The 25,253-nt window shown below is 35.6% G+C and overlaps 1 protein-coding gene across 8 annotated transcripts in view; it reads right to left on the bottom strand.

The window, feature by feature from the left end:
• USP45 (ubiquitin specific peptidase 45) overlaps positions 1-25,253 on the bottom strand; it is a 51,969-nt gene that overhangs the window by 12,367 nt on the left and 14,349 nt on the right. For 5 of the 8 annotated variants that reach the window (XM_036414060.2, XM_036414062.2, XM_045572684.1 and 2 more), the window contains 9 exons: positions 16,305-16,447; positions 15,819-15,914; positions 14,314-14,444; positions 12,048-12,135; positions 8,838-8,919; positions 6,485-6,576; positions 4,628-4,684; positions 4,161-4,304; positions 2,779-3,448 (listed from right to left, as the gene is read on the bottom strand). In XM_036414060.2, coding sequence (XP_036269953.1) covers positions 2,779-3,448; positions 4,161-4,304; positions 4,628-4,684; positions 6,485-6,576; positions 8,838-8,919; positions 12,048-12,135; positions 14,314-14,444; positions 15,819-15,914; positions 16,305-16,447 — 1,503 coding nt within the window. The remainder of the gene's footprint in view (positions 1-2,778; positions 3,449-4,160; positions 4,305-4,627; positions 4,685-6,484; positions 6,577-8,837; positions 8,920-12,047; positions 12,136-14,313; positions 14,445-15,818; positions 15,915-16,304; positions 16,448-25,253) is intronic. The other 3 variants (XM_045572683.1, XM_036414065.2, XM_036414064.2) reach the window with 3 other exon arrangements.

The raw sequence follows: 25,253 nt of genomic DNA, 5'->3' as shown, positions 1-25,253 counted from the left end.
TACCAATGGAATCTACCACATAACAGTCAACATTTATATTAATAATAGAAGCATCACATTTTTTAAAATATTAAAAAAGAAAATAGAATTAACTATTAATATGTGTAGCTATAGGGATGAATCTCAAAGCATTATGTGGCAAAGAGGCTAGAGACAGAAGCCTGTATATTATATTATCCATTTTTTATGATATCCTGGAGAAGGAAAAACTATTGGGAGAAGAATCAAATTAGTGAGTGCAGAGATTAGAAAATGGGAGAGGAGATTAACTACAAAGGAGCACAAGAAAACATTTTGGGGCAATGAAAATGTTTTATACCTTGATGGTAGTTACAGGACTGAATTTGAATATGACCAATTGCATATTTAACTTGGGTTAATATAAACTGATATTTCTTCCTTCTCCCATTTAGATATTTTCTTAATTACTAGTATATTAAACACATCTTTGTTCTGATGTGTGTGTTTAAGATATCGATTTTTACAGAGAGGAAGGGAGAGGGATAGAGTTAGAAACATCAATAAGCTGCCTCCTGCACATCCCCTACTGGGGATGTGCCCACAACCAACATACATGCCCTTGACTGGTATCAAACCTGGGACCCTTCAGTCTACAGGCCGATGCTCTATCCACTGAGCCAAACTGGTTAGGGCTGTTCTGATGTTTTGACAACTGGGGTCTTGTTGACACTGGAAGGAAGGCCTTTCTCAGAGCTAATTGCTAGAGATAGTAAATATTAAATGTGTCTTTTATATGCAAACCAACCAATCCAAAACATACATCCCAACTATCTCCTTTACCTAGCCTGCAATCCACTTGCTCTAATCCTATCATGAGCAAGTTCTAGACAACTAGCAACAGTCCCTATAACCCAGGGCCCACTAAATTATTCAAAACTAGTCAGTCTTAAACCTGTTTATCATGCCTTGCCTATTCCTTCCCTTGGAAACCACAATAAAATCTCTTGCCCTAGTTTCCCCCTGGCTGTCTCTGCTTCCTGCCTAACCTTGGTGCTTCCCCATGTGCCCTCTCTTCTTGGGAACTGTAAGAAACAAAGCATCCTCAGTGATAACCATATCCTGATCTGTTGACCTCACAATTCCTGAATAAAAATAAAATCTATATTTTGAATGAAAGTAGTCACTAGGAATAAGTATTCTCTCCATTTAGTCAAGGCTAGAGGTACACTAAAAATTTCTTGAAAAGTCCCCCCTTTTCCCAGGCAACTAAATATAGATATTATGTTGCTAGTTTTATAATATAAATTTGAAGGTTTTAAATAATTGTATATCTTACTAGAGGCCCAGTGCACAAAATTTGTGCACGAGGGTGCGGGGGGGGGGGGGGGTGGAGAGGGGGGAGGGTCCTCAGCCCAGCCCGCATCCTCTCCAATTCAGGACACTTTGGAGGATGTCCGACTGCTGGTTTAGGCCCGATCCCTGAGGGGCCTAAACCAGCAGTCAAACATCCCTCTCACAATCCGGGACCACTTGCTTGTAACTGTTCACCTGCCTGCCTGCATGATCGCCCCTAACTGCTTCCTTGACTGTCTGATCACCCCTAACTGCCTCTGCCTTGGCCCCCACCACCGTGGCTTTGTCTGGAAGACATCCAGTCTATCCAGTCTAATTAGCATATTACCCTTTTATTAGTATAGGTTATGACTTCACTAGAAGCCAGGTGCACGGATTTGTGCACCAGTGGGGTCCCTTGGCCTGGCCGGTACCCTCTCTCAATCTGGAACCCCTTGGGGGATGTCAGACTGCTGGTTTTGGCCCAATCCCTGCAGGCCAGGCCAAGGGACCCCACCAGTGCATAAATTCATGCACCTCTAGTACGCATATAAGATCTTTGGTTAATCTCTTCCCACCCTCTCCCTCCCTACTTCCCTCTGAGATTCATCAGTCTGTTCCAAGTTTCCATGCCTGTGTGTGGAGTGTCTGCCCCCTGGTAATCAGTGCGCATCATTGCTACTGGTTGAATGGTTGCTTAGGCTTTTATATATATGCATATAAGATCTTTGGTTAATCTCTTCCCCCCGTCCCCTCTGAGATTCATCAGTCTGTTCCATGTTTCCATGCCTGTGTGTGAAGTGTCTGCCCCATGGTGGTCAATGTGTGCATAATTACCGGTTGAACGGTTGCTTAGGCTTTTATATATAAACTAGAAGCCTGATGTACGAAGATTCGTTCCAGAATGGGCCTTCCTTTACCTGGCTGCTGGCACTGCTTTCGCTCTGGCCAGAGCTGCCTTTCGATCTTCCTACTCTGCTCAGAAGCCCAAAGCGGCCAGGTATGCAAATGAACTATCATCTTTGTTGGGTTAATTTGCATACTCACTCCTAATTGGCTGTGGGTGTCACGAAGGTACAGTCAATTAGCATGTTTGTCTATTATTAGGTAAGATATTAGATTAATGGAATTTGGGAATCATATTAATCTCATCATAAAATTTTAAGTTTTAGAGAAATTTCTTCTGGAAAGATTTCAGGTAGCTAGTCCGCTGAAATAAGATTATGTGGATTTGCATTTTCAGGGCAGAGATGGATAGTTCCTGTTCCTTAATTTATTTCAACAAAAATCTATTGAACATTCATTCTGCCCAGTCAGTGTCTGCAGCGCTAAAGTACAAATATACAAATACGAAAAAGACAATCCCTGCCCTCAAGCAGCTCAAGTATAGAGACAGGTTCTTAGGTTCTTCTCTTTGGGATCTAATGCCAACTAGTCACTGACTATCAGATAATCCGTGAATAAAAAATAAAGCTAAACATTTACCTACAGAACTGGTTTCCCTTTGGTACTTCTGTTTCTTTTCAGTACAATTCTCACATAGAAGCTTGTTATTCCCCATTAATAACTCCATAGATGTAAACTGGTAGAGACAAGACTGAATTGAACATTCTTTAGAAGTAGTTACATAGCTCTGAGAAAGGGTCTGAAAAGCATTTTGTGGACTATGAGACATTGTATGCTTCTCCTCTGGAAAATATAAATTATTTGGAAGATTTAGTGGCTGATTTTCTCCAGCAAAATCTCTATCTCCAGGAACAGTGCTGTTTAAATGAAGTTCAGATATAGCTTTAGCCATTCCTCCATCATCACTATCAGTCTTCTTGGTGGGCAGTTCTCTTGCTGATGGATGGTGATGTCCATTTGTGTGCACATAGCATCCACTACGAGATCTCGGCAACAGAGTTTGCCTAGAAGCACTTTCTGATTCTGAGGCCTCACTGTCAGCATCAATACCACTTTCACAATGGCTAGCTTCCTTCTCACTACCATCAGTAGGGTTTTCAGCCAGGATCGCGTCAGTATTCATGATTTTTGCAAATGCTGAGGAATCCCCATTCACTTCCATGTTTCCATTTTTCAGGTACATGTCAACAGTTTTATCATCTCCAGATGAAAATTTCCTTGCACGTTTTCTGCCATGAATTAGCTGACTCTGTAAGTTGACAATGTTTTTAGAGAAAAGAATCTTGTGACTTTACTGAAAATAAATGCCAGTAATTAAATGTCCCACAATTATTAAATAAATACTCTAGTATTTCTAGTATATCTAAATCCCTTCCTATATCTATATAAACTATAACCAATAGAAGATATACTAACAAATAGTTCTAATTTAAAAATAAACTTTTACTCAAAAAATCAACAACAGAAACCTATTTATGGAGAAGAGAAGAGGACTTGTGCGAACAGCACAGTATTGAAGAGGCATGAAATCAAATGCACTCCATAGCTCTTTTCTTAGATCTTGAATTCAAATAGACTTTAAAAAGCAAAACCAAAAAACAAGTATTTATGAGACAGTTGCAGAAATTTAAATAATGACTAGATATTGGTGCTATTACAAAGTTATTAATATTTTAGGTATGATAATGGTACTGTGGTTACGTATTTTAAAAGAGTATCTATTTGATCTCCATACTGAAATATGTGATATATTTGGGATTTATTCCAAAATAATTTGGGGAAGGTGGGAAGAATATAAGATATAGATAAAATCTGATTAGCCATGAGCTGATAACTATAAAGTTGAGAACTCTTTACATGGAAGTTTATCATACTATTTTCTCTACTTCTGTATATTTAAAAAAATTTTCATAATAATAAGTTTAAAAAAGCAGATGCCTCACAAATACACATCGTCTTACCTTATCTATAGATGGAGACTGCTTCCTGGTGTCTCTAGGTTGATGATTATTTTCTATAGTAACAGGGCCACTATATTGGCCATTCTGTGTCTCCTGTAAAATTCTATATTTACTAATTCTTCCCCATAATACAGGCTTTGAAACCTATATAGATGACATGTACATAACACAAAACTTCCTTAGGAAATAAATTCTGGATGTAATCTACTTTTTAAAATTTGTAACTCATTTGAAATATAATTTCCTTAATTTTAACTCTCAAAATATATAGCATAAAGATTTAAATTCCTTGAGAATAAGAATGATCTCATACATTATGCATGCATACACAAACCCCAATATTAACTGTACAAACTCAACTATTGTATATAAAAAATAATGATTCTCAGATCAGATAACATATTCAATAAATGTCTAAATAAAATCAATATCCTTCACAAAAGACTTAAGGTTTTTTTTCTCCTTACCCTTTCTTCTATTATAGGAAGTGAAATATCAATGAAAGGATCTTTCACCGTGGAGATCTTAAAAGAAAAAAGAAAAATATTGAGAACTTCACGTAGAATTCTAATATAGACAATGTAGTTTTGTAAAGGCTTAGAGAAATCAAATGTCCCAGGCAACTTAAAATTTTAAGTTAAAAAAACATTCCTGGATATAAACTGATGAACAAAAAGATAGATACAGAGACAGTAAAGCAACAGACTGTCAAATTACAGCGGAGAGGGTAGGGAGATATGGGGGAGATAAGAGATCAAACGAAGGATTTGTATGCATGCATATAAACAAAACCAATGAATGAAAAACTCTGGGGAGGGAGGGCAGGCATGGGAGTGGGGGGGAGGGCAATGGTAAGATATGTACACATATAATACCTTAATTAAAAAAAAATATTCCTGAAACAAACAGCAATTTAATTGGGTAAAGCAGCAGGTACTGTTAATCAAAACAAAATATCTAAAAACTTTAATAAATGCAGCCCTGTTGAATTTTATGTTGTCACTATCATAATATCAGTAATGTTTAAAGTAACTTTTAAATAAAATATGTTTAATAATAATGATTAACTAAAAACATAAAATTATTTTTGGTGAAATTAGTGTTATAACATAAAATATGAAAAAGGCAGAAAGTTTGTGTTTTGTAGATTCTTTAGGGTAATTCTAAAAGATACCCTCTGGCTTGTGAGAGAGAAAAATCAACTTTTATGTAAAATATACTATAGAAGTAAGTAATACTCTGACACAGTCTATGCTTCAATGCGACAGATTAGGAGATATAATATGTAATTCTAATTGAATAAAACTAGAGAAGATAGAAAAATAATCCATAGTCTGTAACAACAAAATGTACATAAAGACTCTCTCTTTTATAAGAAAATCTGACAAAAGTGTAAACCCATCATAATCCAAGTTATCCGCTTTCAGAAGTATTCCTTATCAAGCAACTGAAAGCCTATAAAATTTTATATGCCTTTAAATTGTAAAAGAACAGATGGCATGCCATTCCACCAAATAAAAAATATTACTAATTCAAACATGAGTCAAGTCTACTTAATCAAATAAAATGAAATAAACTTCAAGTCATAAAAAATAAACTTTAAATCCAATGTGCTAGATCACCCTGGGATATGTTAATACATTAAAATATTTCTAATAGAATTACATTTTTGGGCCATGCATACATAGTTACATAATATAGCTATTCTCTTCAAAGAACTTTATTTAATTTCCAACTAACAAGTAGCTTACACATTCAAACATATTAAAATGACCTAACAGGCCGAAACAGGTTTGGCTCAATGGATGGAGCGTCGGCTTGGGGACTGAAGGGTCCCAGGTTCGATTCCGGTCAGGGGCATGTGCCTTGGTTGCGGGCATATCCCCGGTAGGGGGTGTGCAAAAGGCAGCTGATCAATGACTCTCTCTCATAGATATTTCTAACTATCTCTCTCCCTTCCTCTCTGTACAAAATCAATAAAATATATTTTAAAAAAATAAATAAATAAATAAATAAATAAAATAAAATAAAATAAAATAAAATAAAATAAAATAAAGTGACCTAACAGAACTTCACAGGTTTCTTGGGAGGAAAAACAAAATAACACATTTATTTTTAAACATTATAGATTATGTTTACTTTCTAAGAGTGAAGGATATATTTTTAGAAGATTTTCAAAAACTATTAGTCACCTGTCACAAAAACTATTAGTTACCTGTCACAAATAAAAGTAAATGACCGCTGAAGATTATATGTGAAAGAAAATAATCAAAAAGCTGGGATTGTAATCTAGTCCATGCAAAAATGAATTTCAAAGTACCTACTTTTGCACATTCTTCACACATGAGGGTGCTAGTTAATTCACCAATAAAGATCCGATCTATGAAGTTCATTTTCACACCTTCGCTTCCATATGCTGTAAAAATAATACTTTTTAATGCAAAAACATGTCAACCATCAACCTTACATTGTAACATGGTTGTTGTTGTTGTTTTTTCTCTGTTGATGCAAAAGAAATCTAAGGCAGATGTCCAGTGCTACATTTAATAATGTATTCTCCTATATGACATTATAATGTCTCTCTCCGTTACAGTTCTGTAGAGAAAATGTGACTAGCAATGATAGTATTTTCAGAAATAACTGTTCGTAAGGTAAAATAAAAGGAGCAGTAACTACGACTCATACTATATCTCAACTGCTCCCATTAAATTCTTTAAAGCCTCTGTGCCTGACCCAGGGTAGAGGGATGGGAAAGGAGATTATGCTTTTAGGGCTACAGATGCTAGGACCCCAACTATGGAAATAACAGAGTATAAAAGACAAGTAAACACAGCATAGTGTAAAGAATTAATATGGTGGGTGAGGGCATGTGCTGGGGGGTATGGGAGGCCAGGGGAAGGTCAATGGGGGAAAAAAGGAGACATATGTACTACTATTAGTAATACTTTAAACAATAAAATAAATCTTTCAAAAAATAAAAAAGTAAAAGAGAATTAATATGGCAATAAATAACTCAGTCACATGCATATATTAAAATTGTCAGAATTATTCTGTTTGAAAAATCTATAATAATAAAAGCATAATATGCTAATTAGACCAGAGGACCTTCCGGATGAAGCCGGGGCTTCAGGGAAGCTGGTCCCAGCAGCCAGAGGAAGGAAGGCCTACTCTTGCACGAATTTCATGCATCAAGCCTCTAGTATTTATATATCAAGGAAAATTATGCCTATAATTTGCTTCAAAATAATCTGGAGTTGGGAAAAAATAGAAGAAACATTATACTCTAGGAATTGAATGTAATAATTACGCAGGGGTCCTCAAACTTTTTAAAGTGGGGGCCAGATCACGGTCCCTCAGAGAGCTGGAGGGCTGGACTATATGAACTACTAATTCCTACTGTAACACCTCGGCTGCGCTCACTGCCCAAAAAACCTGGCGGGCCGGATCAGACTCCTCTGCGGGCCGCATGTGGCCCACGGGCCGTAGTTAGAAGACGCCTGGTAGGGTGATGAGTACATGGATACATGGAGCTTCATATACTATTCCCTCCACTTAACAGAAGTTTGACATGTTCTACAGTAAACACGGGGAGAAATATATTAACAAATCTATTCACTTCTATATTTTTTTAGGTCTTCTAAAACATTGTATTTTCTGCAATGAATGACAGAGCAGACATATTGGGCTATGTAAATAAACATTTATTAATTATATTTGAGACATTATAGTAAACTAAGATGTTTCATTAAGAAAAATTGTACAAGAGGTTAATAGAAAAGATTACAAAACTGGAAAGAAAAACCGGGCAGTTATTCTAAACATGCTCTAGATGGCACTATCTCAAAACAAAAGAACATGCTTGAAAATCTACATTTAAAAATACCTGAACCCTTAAAACTGCATATAAAATTTGGCATATATAATCACAACATATATTTGTTTATATAGATCTATAGGGTGTACAAATAATACTAAGAAAAGTAAAAGTTAGAAAAGCGAATGAATAAAATACAAATAATATTTTTAGTGTCTACTAAAAATGATGCCTTTATACTACCATTAGTTAACATCTCAAGACAGAATACACATTTAGGACGTGGTAAATCACTAATAACATAGACTATAAACCCACACTTAAATACTTATGTGACCACTTTGATTAGATAATCATGTTTTTGCCTAACATTTTGGCTGAGGAAGAGATAACACTAGGAGTAAAGTAGACATGTGCACTTGACCTGTCTGTACTCCTTCAATAAACGTTTCCTTGCAGGAATCTTTGCAGCACTTAAGCCTTGTCAAGTTAGATTTAGATAATATCCATGAGTTCACTCATCCAAGCACACCTCAACCGCAAAATAGACCAATATGATAAAATTAAACTTCCAAATAAGGATGCTACCTTCAGCCACCTTTCTAGTCTCCCTTAGAACCTCCTATTAAGGGCAATAGTGTCAATTTGTACATGTGATATTACTTTTTTTTTTTTCAATTCACATGGATAAATTCTAACATTTTCTTTCTATGACCCACTAGACTATCTTGCAGCCACTAGAATAAGTATACCTTCAGCTTTACAGCATTCATTCACATAATGCTCAATTCTTTTCCCCCTGTAAAGAAACTTTAAATACTTTCCTGTAGAATAAAATTTTAACAGTGAGAGAGTCAACATACCTTTGACTTTTTTCCTAGTTTCATCATCAGCAGTTTTAGTTGTTGGATTGTTAAATGCTTTTAGAATGCTAGCTTGTATTCTCTATAAAACAAAGTTAATAAGAATTTATTAAAATCTGTTATTTTAAAGCAGTATTCTGTGTTCTTTTAAATATTATCTGTTTTAGTAACAGTTAACTCTGGCCTCATCTTAATAAGAGAAGGACTTTCAAACAGCAAGGTACACTGGATCTCAGTTCCTTAGTCTATAAAATAAAATGACTGAATTTTAAAAAATTAAATCTGGTCCTAAAATTCCACGAATGAACAATTTTCTTACTTGGGAGAGAATATGGAATTACAGAAAAGTTCCTATGTTTAGGTTCTCTCTTGGGTTCAAAGGTGTTTTTCAGTCTACAACAAGCAAGCAGCCTAGTCTCATCATTCTTACAGGTTTAGAGTAACTCATCCCACTTTTCCCTTCTCTCCCATTTTCTCTCCATTTGTCTCCCTCTCCTCCCTCTGTCCCACTCTGTTCCTTAAAATTATGTAGTTCTTAATCAGGACAAAATGTAACAAATAAACCATATGAAATTTCTTGTCTATGAAGAAAACCTTAATATACAATATAAGCTCTTAAACTCACATTGGCATCCACACAGATTATTTTATTTATATAAATATAAGACTCAAGTCCAGAATATCAATTAATGTTCTCAAAGTTTGTTTCCACATCTATTCCATATGTTTTAGGAAATATCCAACCTCATAGAAAATTTTTAGAATAAATTAAAACTATATATTCTAAAAATAAAAGTGCATCTAAGCTAATGAATCATCTTTTATACTAAGTATGCCCTAATTAATGGATAAATTTAATCTTTTCTAACTCACATTTTAATAATGGGGTGAAAAGAATGTTTGTTCATTATTCTTCAAAATATTTTTTTTAAGTAATGTCTTAATCACAGGTTTTCATATGTGAAACTATTGTTTAATCTGGACTTCCTGGTATAAAATGATATAATTCAGATACTGTCTAAGCTAAAGTTGACTTACCTATGAAAAAAATAATTTCTTTAACTAAAATAAATTAGAATGGTGTGAAGTCCATGCAGGAGAAATATTTAATGGCTATAAATGAAAGATTCCAATAAATACCAATGTTCACCTGTAATTATTTAATATAACTGTAAAAAGGCTCTAGTTACTAGAAATAGACCTCTAACTCAATTAGAAGTGTGTATGTTTGTTTTCCAATTTGAATATTTTACTAATTTTGACATGAATTGCAATATGATTTAATGAGCTTTTACTATTTTTTAAAATGTAAGCTATATTACTCTTTAAAAATATAAAAAAGTAAAAAATACAATTAAATTGATTAAATTAACTTTTAAAGTATTAGACTTGTTTTGTTTTTATTGTATCCTAGCCATAAATGTATATTCTCTCCTCTATACTGTTAAAGAGTTAACTAACAGGTAATTCATCAAGTTGAATAAAATAAGTGAGTTTAGATCCATCTACAACCTCTCATTGTTAAAAGTCATGCTTTGAACCATTTAGGTTAAAAAAAGATTTGGGTCAGGGAGCTACTAACAATTGCAGCATATTAATCAATTAGCACTACCCAAGTTTAACTAAGACTCCATCTTAAATTTCTTTTAAAAATAAGAATGCAAAAAAAACTTAGTTAGCTGAAGTATTGTGCCTCTTAAAAATCCTATCCAATAATGTATTAAAGTGGTATGGCTTTGAAAAGATAATAAAAAGATAACATTTCTTTAGTGATAGCTTGAATTAAAAGGGGAAAAGTGAAGCATATATATTTGTAACTTGAAAAGGCTGATTATAAAAGAAATTCTTATAGTAAATTTGATTTTATTTGCACATAAAAATTTACGAGCTTTTGCACAAATGATCCCTTTAGTGGTCCATTCAATAAGAGTATGTGATAGTCCTGACCTTTATAGTTGTAAGAAAAAGACTTTGATGAAACAATATGAAAGGAGATCAGTAGTTTGTAATCATTACTAAAAGATTCTGGTGGCAGACCTAACGGTGTAGCCTTTCTTCAATTAAAAAACACATGGCAGTGGCAAATGACAACAGCAACACAACTAGCAGCTGTGGGTTCCCAGGCCAGACAATGCAGCTCCTGCCTGGGTACCACTGTAACGGACTGGCCTTGCTCACAGGACTGAGCAGATCCACACACTTGACATTTTAATTTTGCCACGCCGTCTAAAACCCTCACAGAGAGGAAGAAAGATGAGAGCAAAAAAAACAATGTTTTTTGCTATATTGCCTGAGTTTTTAAGATACTGTGAATCCCAGTGTACCATTTTGACAAAACAGTAATTTAATTTGAAACAAAGAAGGTCATCCTACGGTATATTAATAAAAGCCTAATATGCAAATTGTCCCCTCGGTGATCATTCGACCGCTCACTATGACATGTGCTGACCATCACAGGGTGGCGGAGAACATGGTGGGTGTCAGCAATGCAGCACTGGCAGTGGGTGGCAGTGGAGGCACTGCTGGCCCCAATATGCCCTAATGAGAGCAGGACTGCGGTGAGATGGTGGAGCAGGCGAGTGGGCAGCACCAGGCTAAGCTGGGTGCAAGCGGGTGCTGAGGTGCTGCCCAGAGCCCAGGTGAACCTGCCCTTCCACACCAGACACTCACGCTTCAATTGCTGGCCAGGCCTAGGGACCGCACCCATGCACGAATTTTGTGCACTGGGCCTCTAGTCAAGTAATAGAAGGGAAATAGAATAAATGATAGGGATGGATTTTGTTGTTTTATTTGTGATAATGACAGAGAAAAACAATGTAAAGACATAAATTTTAATTTACAATGATTCATAACTATCATGTAGTAAACAATCCCAGCTATATCCCCCTTCACCTGGACTCTTAGATCCATTTCCTTTATTTAAGCTAGTTTTAATTGATTTCTGTTCATTATAGCAAAGAACATTAACTAATAAAGAATAGGGGTTGTGATAGAGTGAAAGAACCTTATAGAATGGTTAAAAAGAGAGAGAGAGAGAGAGAGAGAGAGAGAGAGAGAGAGAGAGAGAAAGAGAGAGAGAAGAAATAGAATAGTAAGAAAAAAATCAAGTTAACCTCCTAACTGTACATAAAAATTATAGTAGAAATGAAATCCTTCAGTTTTGTACCCTCTTCTTAAAGAGTATGTGTGATAAACATAAAGAAACCCGACCTTTGTTTCTTCAGTCCTCACTGAATCCAGCAGATAATGCAGAAGCTCCTGACTGTCCTGTTGCTGAAAATCTTTAAATCGGGGGGCCCTATGATTTAAAAACAGCAGGAAAGAAAAAAAGATAATTTCATCAACAATATATTACTAATATTTAAATCACTTTACAATAACATATAGCCAAAGATTCAATTTACTTCTTTACTGACAATGGAGTAAGTTCTCAATTTTCTAGATGTAGGAATAAGTGCATACATTAAAGTTAAGTCATGACCTTTATGGTATGTGTTTATTTCCAAGCACTCAAATATTTTGTTTTTAAATATATATATATATATATATCAGAGGCCCAGTGCACAAATTCATGCACTGGTGGGGTCCTTTGGCCTGGCCTGTGCTCTCTCACAATCCAGGAACCCTCGGGGGATGTTGGACTGCTAGTTTCGGCCAGATCCCCACAGGCCAGGCCAAGGGACCCCACCGATGCACAAATCTGGGCACTGGGCCTCTAGTAGGCATTTAAGATCTTTGGTTAATCTCTTCCCGGCTTTCCCCTTTTCCTCTTCCCCCTTCTCTCTGAGATTCATCAGTCTGTTCCAAGTTTCCATGCCTGTGCATTAAGCACCTGCCCCCTAGTGGTCAGTGCGCATCATAACTACTGATCAAATGGTGAAACAGTGGTTCAGTCACTTAGGCATATATATATATGTGTGTGTGTGTGTGTGTGTGTGTGTGTGTATTTAAGTTATTTTTATTGTTTCAATAAAACAGGATGTGAGAGGGAGAGAAAGATAGAAACATCAATGAAGAGAATCATTGATCAGCTGCCTCCTGCAGGATCAAGCCCCCAACATGGGCATGTGCCCTGTGGGGAATCGAGCCATGACCTTCTGGTTCATAGATTGAGGCTCAACCACTGAGCCATGCCAGCCGGGCAAACATTTTATTTTTAAACATTTTGTAACATCTTGAGAAATTCACTTAAACTATTTGCCTCAAAGCTCATCTTTTAAGATGAAGAAATTAGGTTAGATGATCTATTACAGCACCTTTTAAGATCTTACAATTCTCTAATTTTCGTATTTTATTGTGTTACATGATGGGCTTCTTTTTATTTTAAAAAAAAAAATCTTTATTGTTGCGAGTATTATAGATGTCCCCTTTTACCCCTCCATTGACCCTTTTACCTGATCCCAACCCAGTTCAAGGCCTTCACCATCCTATTGTTTGTGTCCATAGGTAATGCATAATCATGGGCTTCCGAGTTAAAACAGACGACTAAGTGAATCCTGGCTTTGTCACATGAAATGGGGTAAAGTACTCAACTGCTATGAGCCTCAGTTTCCTTACATATAAAATGGGAATAAATAATCACTTCTTCAGAGTTTTATAAGATATAATTTCCCAGTCCTGCTGGCTGCCTTAGTGATTGAGCATCAACCTATGAACCAGGAGGTCATGGTTCGATTCTGGGTCAGGGCACTTGCCCAGGTTGCAGGCTAAATCCCCAGTATGGGGTGTGCAGGAGGCGGCCCATCAATTATTCTATTTCACTTTCCTCCCTTCCTCTCTGAAATCAATAAAAATATATATATTTTAAAAATGATATAATTTCCATAGACCACAGAGCTGCAACTAAACAATTGTTAATTCTTTCTCTTGGTATCTAGGCAATAATAGCAATCCTATATAATAAAGAGGTAATATGCAAATTGACTATCACACCCTTGCAAAAGATGGCCACTCCCATGTGGTCACAAGATGAGCACCCCATGTGGTCACAAGATGGTCACCACAAGATGGCCAGCAGGGGAGGGCAGTTAGAGGCAACCAGGCCAACAGGGGAGGGCAGTTAGGGGTGACCAGGTCAGCAGGGGAGGGCAGTTAGAGGTAACCAGGATGGCAGGGGAGGGCAGTTGAGGGCAATCAGGCCAGTAGGGGAACAGTTAGGCATAGATCAGGCTGCCAGAGGAGCGGTTAGGGGGTGATCAGGCTGGCAGGCAGAAGCGGTTAGGGGCAATCAGGAAGGCAAGCAGGTGAGCAGTTGGGAGCCAGCAGTCCTGGATTGTGAGAGGGCAGTCAGACATCCCCGAAGAGGTCCCAAATTAGAGAGGATGCAAGCTGAGCTGAGGAACACCCCACCCCAGTGCACAAATTTCATGCACCAGGCCTCTAGTATTGCAGTAAGACTGAAAGTACTCATATTAAGTATAAACAATAGCATTTTGTAACTTATGATTACTTATATTAACTATGTAGGTGCACCCACTTCTGACAAAGCTGACTGAAGAGAGCTTTAGGAGACAGGGATCCTCTGTCAGTTTCCTTCATGCTATGAAGAAACAGGACCAAGGCTGAGGTCAGTGGTCCAGGGCTTGAAAGTTCCACCATTAATGGATCCTTTAAAAACATGATTAACTCTATGTCAGAAATATATATTATTTTAAATCAAACAGTTCTATTTTGTTTCAGTGATGACAACTAAATTCCCTCAACTGTATTAAGAAACTTTAGTCCCTCATTTATAATATAAAAATGAAAATTAGAAATGCTTTATCTTGAAAAACACAGGTATTCTCATATCACCTGCCCTTTACTAGTACTTAATAAAACTATTAGCTTAAGAATGAAATCACCAATTTTTAGTTGCTTATAACTGTCCCTTAATGTGCTCTCCTAAAAGTAAAATTCATCATCCTCTTGATATTTGTACATTTTCACAAATAATCATAAATTGTATTTATATTAGTAAAAGTCCATACCCTTCTTTCCCCCAAATATCTTACTGTTAAATAAGGAACGGGGGAAATTGGTATACCATCTCCCTCTCTTTTAAAGGAGGGAGACAAAAAGCTGGGTAAAAGTAGCTTAAACTGGTGAAGGATCAATGCACTTTATTCTAGAATTTCTATCCCATGTTTTGTTTTCTAAAATGTTATTTTCCCCAATAACACCCCTCTGGTTACGCATAATGAGTAAAAAAGCAGATCCCAAATATAATCCTCAGACATTATAGCATGTTATCTTCCAGGATAACTGCAGCCTGGGTATGTGACCTGACCTGGAATTGAACCCACCCCCGTTTGGTGCATGGGGACGGGGAGCCATCCTGGCCAGAACTCACTTTGCTTTAGAAGAGGGCATTGGGATCTATCATGAAAATGTTAAGGGGCTGAACTGGCAATGAATTTATAGTCTGATTTTTCAATAATATTGTCTTTCAAAACTGTCTCCTTGGAAGAAAAAAACCTTAGATTACTAAAGTGGGCTAAGAAATTTTAGAACTTTCTTAAATATTTTTGAAAACCATATAATGAACTATTCATTCTTTCTTCTTCTAAAACACACACACACACACACACACACACACACACACACACACACACTCTCAATTGCTAATCATTACCAATGTTAATGCCCTCCAGCCAAAGACCACCAGGAACACACCTGCAGTTGAACAAGGTGGGTTTACTACTTGATGCACTGAGGGAGAACATGAACCATGGGTTCATTAGCTTAAAAAAACCTATAATCAGATTAGGCTTCAAAAAAACCTTAGATGTTCACTATTAAAAGTAATCTATCTTTAAAAAACAAAAATGCTATATTTAAGCAAATGGCACCAGTAACTACAAAACAGGAGCCCTAGACATTTTACTCAACAAAAGTCAAACTCCCTGCCCGAGCTGGTGTGGCTCAGTTGGTTGAGGGTCACTCTGAAAGGACGCTGGTTCATCTCACAAGGGCTCTTATCCAGATAGTTACATTTCTTACCATCTGAGAGTCTGACGAAGGGAAAATCTCGAGTACTGTACCATTTTCTTTGATCTCATTCATCAGTTCAATAAGAATGTAAGACTGTGCCAAGTTCTAAAAGAAAACAAAAGTAAAGTCTTCTGATTCAGCTATACTATGCCTCTGGTCTTATGGAACAAATTACTCTTTCTAAGTTTCAAATTTCATCTTGCATAGGAAACGTTTTTTAACTTAAAAAAATTTGTTGAGTACATTTTACATTTAATAAATGTCATGGTTGCTGACAGAGCCATGGCAAAACACAGAGAAGACATCTAAGAAGCATGATGGAAATGGAAGGTGTATGTATGTGTATGACGATGGCTAAAGATAGCCTAAAACAAAGAGAAAACAAGTTTCTAGATGAATATGTAGTAGTCATTAGACAGGTTACAGATGTGCAAACAAATATAAATTAATTAAAATGATCTTTGACATTTTACAAAGCTTTCGGATGCCTCTTACCTGCATAACCGCATTAAAAAAGCAAGTATTTCCTAAATTTGTAATTCCTTTTACAGATAAACCACTGTTGACTTTTTTTCCCTTCTTTTTTTCATCTGCTTCATGTTTTTCTTCACAAAATTTTATAATTCTAGAAAATGCATCTAAGTTAGAGAAAACATAATTGACATGAAATGTAAAATTAAGTACATATCATTTGACATTATTTAAATACATTATTTGACATTAAATAAGCTGTTTCCCCTGAATCAGTACTCCTGAAGGATAGGAACACAAACAAATAACTGTCTTGAGTTTTGTAATTTACTGCTAACACACTTCATTTTAATTCATGTTAATTTACACATCTGTACCTCACACCGCAGTGCAGAGTAAGCTCCAGATTAATTGAAGAACTAAATATGAAAGAGTAAAGTTAAAACATGAGTATAAAAAATCCAGATCTTGGTTTCTAAATACCATCCCTTACTAAAAGAAGCGTAGACTCCTTGAAGAAAAGGCTGATTCTTAACCTGGGGCAGTAAAGAGGCCAAATGAGTCTACCACATTATTGTGCCAAAAAATAAGGAAGTACTTTCAAAAACGTGATGAATATGTCAAAATACACAACTGCCATTTCTAATAGGTTCCCACGGGTCCAATGTGGGACAGTTTGAATATAAAACTAAAAAAGGGCACTAGCAGATTATTATTCACTGGATAAAATGAAAGTGATTCTGAACTGATAATAAATTTTAAAGTGGGAATGAAAGGGAGAAAATTTCCTTACAAGCGAATGCCAACTAATAAAAGAAATTATGAAATTAGAAAATCACTATGCAATGGCAATTTTTTTTGTATTCTTGCAACTTTCCTATATTCGAAAATGTCAAATAAAAAGTTAAAAATTAACATAATTATAACATAAAAGCTAAAACCTAAGTGTATAGTACATTAAGTTTTGTGTTTATGAACTTGTATAATTAATGCAAATTTGAAAATTATAGTATAATGTTTAATAACAATATGAAAATGAAGAACAATTCCTAACACTCACAAACTAATACAATTATACCTATTCAACAGCAAATTATTTTCTGAATCATTATTATTTGAAATTTAACAGGAAAGTCCCAGGTTCTCAAATCCTTTGGTTTCAACTGAATGTTCTTTTAAATCCCTTTCAGTCCTCAGATTGTGTAGTTCTTTACAATTATATACAGTACTTTACTCATCTATTATAATATTGACATACTGCCTTGCATTGCCAATTAACTGCTAAATGCTTGGCTGTTTGACCCTATAATCAGATGAATGCTCCTTCTTCCACAGGGCTGTGGTGTTGGGGAGAACATACATAATAAAAAGTTGCCCTAGCCGGTTTTGCTCAGGGGATAGAGTGTCAGCCTGCGAACTGAAGAGTCCTGGGTTCGGTTCTGGCCAAGGGCATAAGCCTGGGCTGTGGGCTGGATCCCCAGTGGGAGGCTTGCAGGAAGCAGCTGATCAATGATTCTCTCTCATCATTGATGTTTCTATCTCTCTATCCCTCTCTAAAATCAATAAAAATATGAAAAAGTCAATATAAATGAAAACCTACAAGATTAAACAGCAAATAGAGTAGACTTGTTGCCTTCCATGTGTCTGATGAGTTCCCCATCCTACCCTCTGTACAGAAGCATTATGGGAGATGAACAGAGGTGGAGGTGGCCCTGTTCTCAGGACAGGAGCAAGAAACCACCATGAGAGAAACTTTAGTCTTGGATGCTGGCAGACCGACCAAATGCACAGGCTATTGGTTCAAACAAAGCTTGACTTGGCACCTTTGACTTTTGGTCCCCACCCCCCAAAAAAATAAGGCCTCAATAGATGGGGCTCCAGTATCAAGGGAGGTTATTAACACATTTTTTCATGTAGTCTACGGCCATACCACCCTGAACTCGATCTCGTCTGATCTCATGTACTTGTCATAAGGATTAAATGAACTGCTATTTGCAAAGTCGTTGCCATAGTAAGCACTCTGTGTGTGAAAAAACAGTCCAGAACGCCCATCAAAACTTATTTGTGACAGAATTCGTATCTTCATGAGCTATTCTTCATGTTTACTGCTTATCTGCTCTCACTTTTTTTCTTCTCTTTAATCATTCCCTGTACTTTCTGAGTTTTTTCCCCCTCTAGTTTATTTATCCCTTATTTCTAACTGGATTTTCTGAATTGTTAATATAAGTTTTGCCCTTTATATTGACTTTGTGGTTTTCATAATTTCTTGGTTTTGCCCACAATCACAATGGTAGCCTTTTCACTATAAATTTATTATCATTTACCACCTAATTTCTCTTCAGTGATTTATGTACAATGAGAAAAATTATAAAACATAGTAGGGTAGCAATCTTACAAATTTGGGTATATGCAATCCTGAACAAATATGGCTCTTCAAAAGTATTTCCTTTAGTTAACATTCTTAATAAATGTTGCCATATTTTTTAGCTTATTAACATGAAAACAGAGTGATTAGGGGAACTAAACTATATAGATTATATTAACTATATATAAATAGATTACATATTTAACACATATTTCTTATTCACTTGGGAAAATACTTCCAGAAACCATATTTTAATCTTATAAAAACATCGCATTTTTAAACCATAACATGCAAATTACTTATGTATCTGTGTACTACATTAAACCATTAAATTTCAAAACATCTGGAATAACATTCTAAAGTAAACAATGTTCATAAGACCAGCTGGACAAAACTGCAGGCAAAAAAAAAGCATAAACATATGGAAAAACAGATTTTACTCTTCCCTTCAGCAGTAAGGGATGACAAATGTCGAACCCGGATATATCCACGCTTCACTGTGTGATGCTTTTCAGCACCACCTGGCTCTCCATGCAGGACCACCAAATATAGACAGCACTGCCAGAAAGAACATATCCACAGGGCAGTGACAATAAAAATAGTTTACTTCATGGTTAAATACCCTGTTTCCCCGAAAATAAGACAGTGTCTTATATTAATTTTGCTCCCAAAGATGCGCTAGGTCTTATTTTCAGGGGATGTCTTATTTTTCCATGAAGAAGAATACAGTACACATTTATTGTTAAATGAAAATAAAGGAAATTTATTACCTGTATACGGTAGTACGGTAGTTGTCAACACAAACTAGACAAACTGTGAATCCTACAGTATCAAGAATTTACTCATTTATTCAATGACAATCATGTCATCATCTTCTGGAACATCATCATAACAATCCAATTCCTGAATTTCCTAGTGAATTTCTTGTGACTCCATTTCTTTCAGAATCAGTGGACCAAATCTCTCATGTTTAGCTATAGCATTCTGAGACAGAGCCTAGGGGGGCCTTATTTTCGGGGGGATGTCTTCTATTTCACTTATTAGGAAACCTGTAAGTAGGTCTTATTTTCAGAAGATGTATTATTTTCGGGAAACACGGTAGCTACTTCACACAAGTGGCAAAGGTCTATTTGTTGACTTTTACTTATAAGTCTGTGAGAACATATTCAAAATTAATTATGCTATTGAACTTGAATATTAAATAGACCAGATAATTTAATGAAAAAATAAAACATTTTCTAATAATTATTTACATTTGTTTTATCTAAAGTGCAAGTTTTACGAACAAAAACAGATCCAGAGACAGAGAAGCATCAATCAGACCATCAAACCTCAGAGGAAGATAGGGGAGAGTGGGGGAAGGGGGGAAGATCAACCAAAGGACTTGTATGCATGCATATAAGCCTAACCAATGGACACAGACAATAGGGGGTGAGGGCATGAATGGGAGTGAAGGGGGGGGGGGGATGGGGGATTAAGGGCACATATGTATATACTTTAATCAATAAAGAAATTGAAAAAATAAAGTGCAAGTTTTTCATTTTACTAAATAGCACATTTATAAAATGTAACCATTCAAATTCAATTGATTTAACAAATGTCCATTGAACCACCACCTATAAATACTCAACTGCTTAGGATTTATGGCTTCAGTATAAGATAGTGAACAGCACAGAGATAATAAGCCTTAAACGCATGAGAATATCTTAGTAAAACTTTAGAAACTAAGCATACAGGTACATTTACTCACTAAGAAACTGTCAACTTGAAAGTTTAAGATTCTAGATTAAAACTAGGGTGTCTGAGAATCAGTTTCTCAATTACCTGACATACAAACACGTATATTTTAATAAAAAGCAATTTATTACTTCTACTAAAGAATGATTACTGATCATTTTGTTTTGAGAGACAACAAAGCTTTCTCAATCTAGCAGTGATTCTAAATCCTATTCACTTAAGGACTCTTTCTTCATAAACACAGAACCAAATGCACCAAGAACTCAACTTCAAAATGTTTTAAAGTATAGCATAATTAATAAGACAAAGCTGCAACAGCAATAACAAAAAAGGACTAATTATACAAATTTCTGATTATCATTTGTTTTGTTCTCAAATTTTACCTGAAGGCACGACATAGCTATGATTAGAAAGAATTTCAGGGTTAGAAGATTATTTTATTAAAAGGGATTTACTCTATCTCACCTCTATATTACCAACACTGTCATCAGATACTGCACGTGTGTAATCAAGTAACATAGACACCAGAATGTAAAGAACATTGAGAGAAAACTTCAGGCATTCTAGGTAAAAGTTTTAAAGCTCTTTTATGTCTCTGCAGTTTACCTTTAAGCCTATAATCTCAGTACTCAGAGCTGCTAGTTATTTGATTAACCTGCTATGGTTTTATACATACTCAGGTCTTACAATAAAACTGGATAAAGCACCAGCAAAGTACAACACCCCTTCCCACAAAAAAAAAAAAAAAAAAGAAAAAAAAGAAAGATTGATGGACCTGGCAACAATGACATTAAGAACTTCATTATTGCCGAAACCAGTTTGGCTCAGTGGATAGAGCGTCAGCCTGCGAACTGAGGGGTCCCAGGTTCGATTCTGGTCAAGGGCATGTACCTTGGTTGCAGGCACAACCCCGGTAGGGGATGTGCAAGAGGCAGCTGATCAATGATTCTCTCTCATAGATGTTTCTAACTCTCTATGCCTCTCTCTTCCTATCTGTAAAAAATCAATAAAATACATTTTTTTTTTAAAGAAAGAACTTCATTATTATCCAAAACCTTCTAAAAATTGTCAACAAATTAAATAGGGGAAAAAGATGCTTTTGTCAACTGAAGCTTTTGTATAATCTTTCTGGAAGGTAGTTTAGCAACAGTAATCAAAATTTAAGATATGTTTATAAATTGGCCAGAAATCCCCCCAAATTTAACCAATGGAAATAAGAGAACAAGTACAGAGATGCAGTTTTTTTCTTACCATGGGAGAAAATTGAAAACAACCAATAGTGGATTTGTAGCCAAGTAATATTAAGTGTCTCTTTTCTCAAAGGTATAAATATTTGTACATTACTTTGGTTAAACCAGAAGGGAAACAATGGTGCTTCCCAAATTTCCCAGAGGCATGGGAAAAGTAAACTTATTTGGTTGCTTGCTTATTTAAAAAAAAAAAGTTTGGGAGCATTATCTCCTCTGATAATTGTCCCCAATGCAGAGATATGAAATCAGCTGGTAGTAATAGAGAGTAGATTCAAACCCCAGCAGGCTGGCTTCCGAATCTGCACACTTAAACATTACGATCTACTATTTTTCTATATAATAATGGTTGATAGGGTTAATATGTGTGATAATTTAAGACACCACTGAAATTCTAGTGATGATATGAAAGAAAAAGCCACTATTCTTAAGCAAAGCAGGATATACTAGGTATTTTTGGTGTGTGAATTTATAGCTATATTAAAGTTTATGGCAGCCCTCTTCAAATGGGCCTCAAAAGAATTAAGCCCTAATGTCCTAGACACCCAGTGTAGGCAATTAACTTCTCCTTATATATCCAGATGAATAGTATAGTTAAGGAAACATCATGGAGAGAACTGAGAAAACAGTCACTCAAATAATTCTCTATGCTCTGTAGTTCAAACAAGGAATCCCAGATTTAAATCTCTACAGGTAACAGTGAGTTGTTTTTTGAAAGTCCGATACCTTTTTGTTCCTAACCCCTTTTATAAAGGGGAATAATATTTTTAGTATTTATTTTTTAAATGCATATTTCTTAGACTTACAACTGTCACTTTTAAGCAGAATAAAATAATACTTTTTTTAATAAAAAAGGTAGTTATTACATTCAAATTGTCTGTGAAAGGACATTATTTATCTTCAGATATACTGTTTCAGATCCCAAACATACCATTTACTTTCTTATTTAAAAAAAAAAAAAAAAGTGCAGCAAACTTAAAAAAAAAAAAAAATCAACATAAGTCATTATTTTTATACCAAAAGCATAAGTTTAATGAATTTAACGGAATATTTCTCTCTTTAAGCTCTTTGAAAATGGCATCCCACCAGTATTTAAATTATGGGCCAAATTCATTGCTTTAGGGGGAAAAATGTGGATTGTCAATTACCTGTCTTGTTCACAAACAGCAAACCAATATTTGACAATATTATTTCATCAGGAATTCCTGTTTTTGGTAAGTATTTGTAGAATACTTACATGACATTTACAAGACTATCGAAGTACAAATGAGCCTTTCAGCGATATCGATCCACTTTTTAATAATACATATTTCTGGGTGGGTCTCACAAGAAAGTTTTCTTGCTCTTTTGCAATTTTGTGTTATATATGAGGATTTTATTGGTTGTTTTAGTTTTCTGGTATGTGTTTGAAGGGGAGGGTTTGGAGGGATTTTTTTTTTTTTTTTAAGCAAATCATAGCATCAGATGTGAAATCCACACAGCTGTAAGCATTCTTCTGGGAACCTGCACTAGGATTCCCTCAACTGTCTAATGCAATTACCTAAACCAGTCATGTAGCATTAATGGAATTTGCTCATTTCTACAGCTGAAGAGAAGTTTAATCTTTAAAAAAGAAAAACTTGCTGCCCCACAACTCCTCTACCTTGGAACCAAACAATAATTATCCCACCTGTTTATTCCCAAAATGCCATTAACCAATAGAAATCTTTATTTGATCATGTCTTAAACTGATATTGCCACATGAATGGGCAGGTATACATACAAAGGCATTCCTATCTATCTCCACACTGTAGACAAAAAAAATTTTCTAAAATACAAAACTAATCATCCATATCTCCACCTAAAATTAGTGGTTCCTCACTGCCTTCAGGATAAACTACACTTACAAGGCCCTTTAATATCTTCCTACTTACCTTTAGGGTCTCCCCTCTCACCATTCCCTAATACACAAAACTCAACCTTGCAGCTCTATAAAATTGCCTGAACCTATCAAGCTCCCTCATCAGAGAGCTATTCCTCTCCCTGAAACACATAACCCCGTGCCTCTTTGCCTAGCTCATTTCTAGACATCTTTCAGCTCTTGGCTTAGAAAGTCTTCCTCTAAATAAAAAGTTCCTCCAGTCTAGGTTAGAGACTACTCCCACGTGTTCTGACAGCCCCCTGTACTTATTCCTTCACAGCACTATTTAAACAGGTTTACCAATATCCCTTACCGGACCAAAAGATCAGTAACGGCAGGAACTGAGAAATAAATCTGTCTCGTTCATTACTGAATTACATATATGGACATTTTTACATATCTAGCACAATGATTGGCTAGAATGCAAATGTATATTAAAAAAACTGAATGAATAAATCATTTGATATTAATATTCAGCAGTTACTTTGCTCAAAATGCAAAGGTTTTCTGCTTTCCCAGTATAAACTGATTACATCCTAGTTCAGTTCAATCCAACAAGTATTTACTTCTTAGCCACATCAAAAAGAATATAAGCCAGAGTACAATCCTCAAGGAACTTACAGTTTTATAAATAAGTCACACAAACACATGAGCTACTACTAGTAAACACCACAAAACCCTATATTATTTCATTCTAAGATACAAGAAAGGAGATAAGACAAAGGATTTGAGTGAGCTTTAGGGCAAGTAAGACTGAAGACAGAAAATAGAAATGTGCTAAGTCAGCAGTTCTGAAAGCAAATCTGAAAACAACCTCCTGAAGACACATAATCCTCCTTTCGGGGTCCATAAGGTCAAAAGTACTTTATAAGACTGTGATGTTAGTTGCTTTTTAAAAAAATTTTTTACTTCCATTCATTCTCAATTATATCAATAATACAATGCACACCCTAGCTGGTTTGGCTAGTGGATAGAGCGTTGGCCTGAGGTCTAAAGGGCCCCAGGTTCGATTCCGGCGAAGGGCACCTGCCCAGGTTACAGGCTCTTTCCCCCCCAGTAGTGGGTGTGCAGGAGGCAGCCAATCAATGACTCTCTCTCACCATTGATGTTTCTATCTCTCTCCCTTCCTCTCTGAAATCTATTTTAAAAAATTAATAATACAATGCAGTATTCTAGAGGCTACACGCCATGTGATAGCACATTGAATGCAGAAGCAGGTATGAGAATCCAGCTGTTTTCTATTAAGCCAACCATTAAAGAGATTTGTAAAAATGTAAAACTATGCCACTTATTACATTTATATTATTTTGAAAAAAAAATAGTTCTTTCTTAAAAATGTCATTTGTGTTCAAATGTCTGGAAATTATTGCTAATTTTCAGTAAATTAATATTTTCATTTTCTTAGTTTTAATTTCTATTATGATAAGTATTGATTTATAACCTCTCTAACCAAAGCTCTTTTAAGTCCTCAATAGTATCTTAAGAGTCTAATGGGCTACCAACCCAAAAGCTAAGGTCCACTGAGCTAGTTGTTTTTAAGAGATGGATGGGATACCAGCCTAGAGTCTCTGTGTAGAGAAGCTGATTTAGATATTAGGCATTCGCTCAGGCACTGCATAATTTAAAAACATGTTTAAAGTTCAAGTATAGACTTTTCTCTCAGTAGAGTTATTTTTACTTAGTGCAAAACATAAAAAAAAATTTAATATAATTTTTATTCTTCC

This window comes from Pipistrellus kuhlii, unplaced genomic scaffold, assembly GCF_014108245.1.
Source record: "Pipistrellus kuhlii isolate mPipKuh1 unplaced genomic scaffold, mPipKuh1.p scaffold_m20_p_5, whole genome shotgun sequence".
In the NCBI taxonomy this organism is placed as follows: Eukaryota; Metazoa; Chordata; class Mammalia; order Chiroptera; family Vespertilionidae; genus Pipistrellus; species Pipistrellus kuhlii.
Note: the sequence above shows the minus strand (reverse complement) of the source record. Positions and strands in the feature narration are given on the sequence as shown.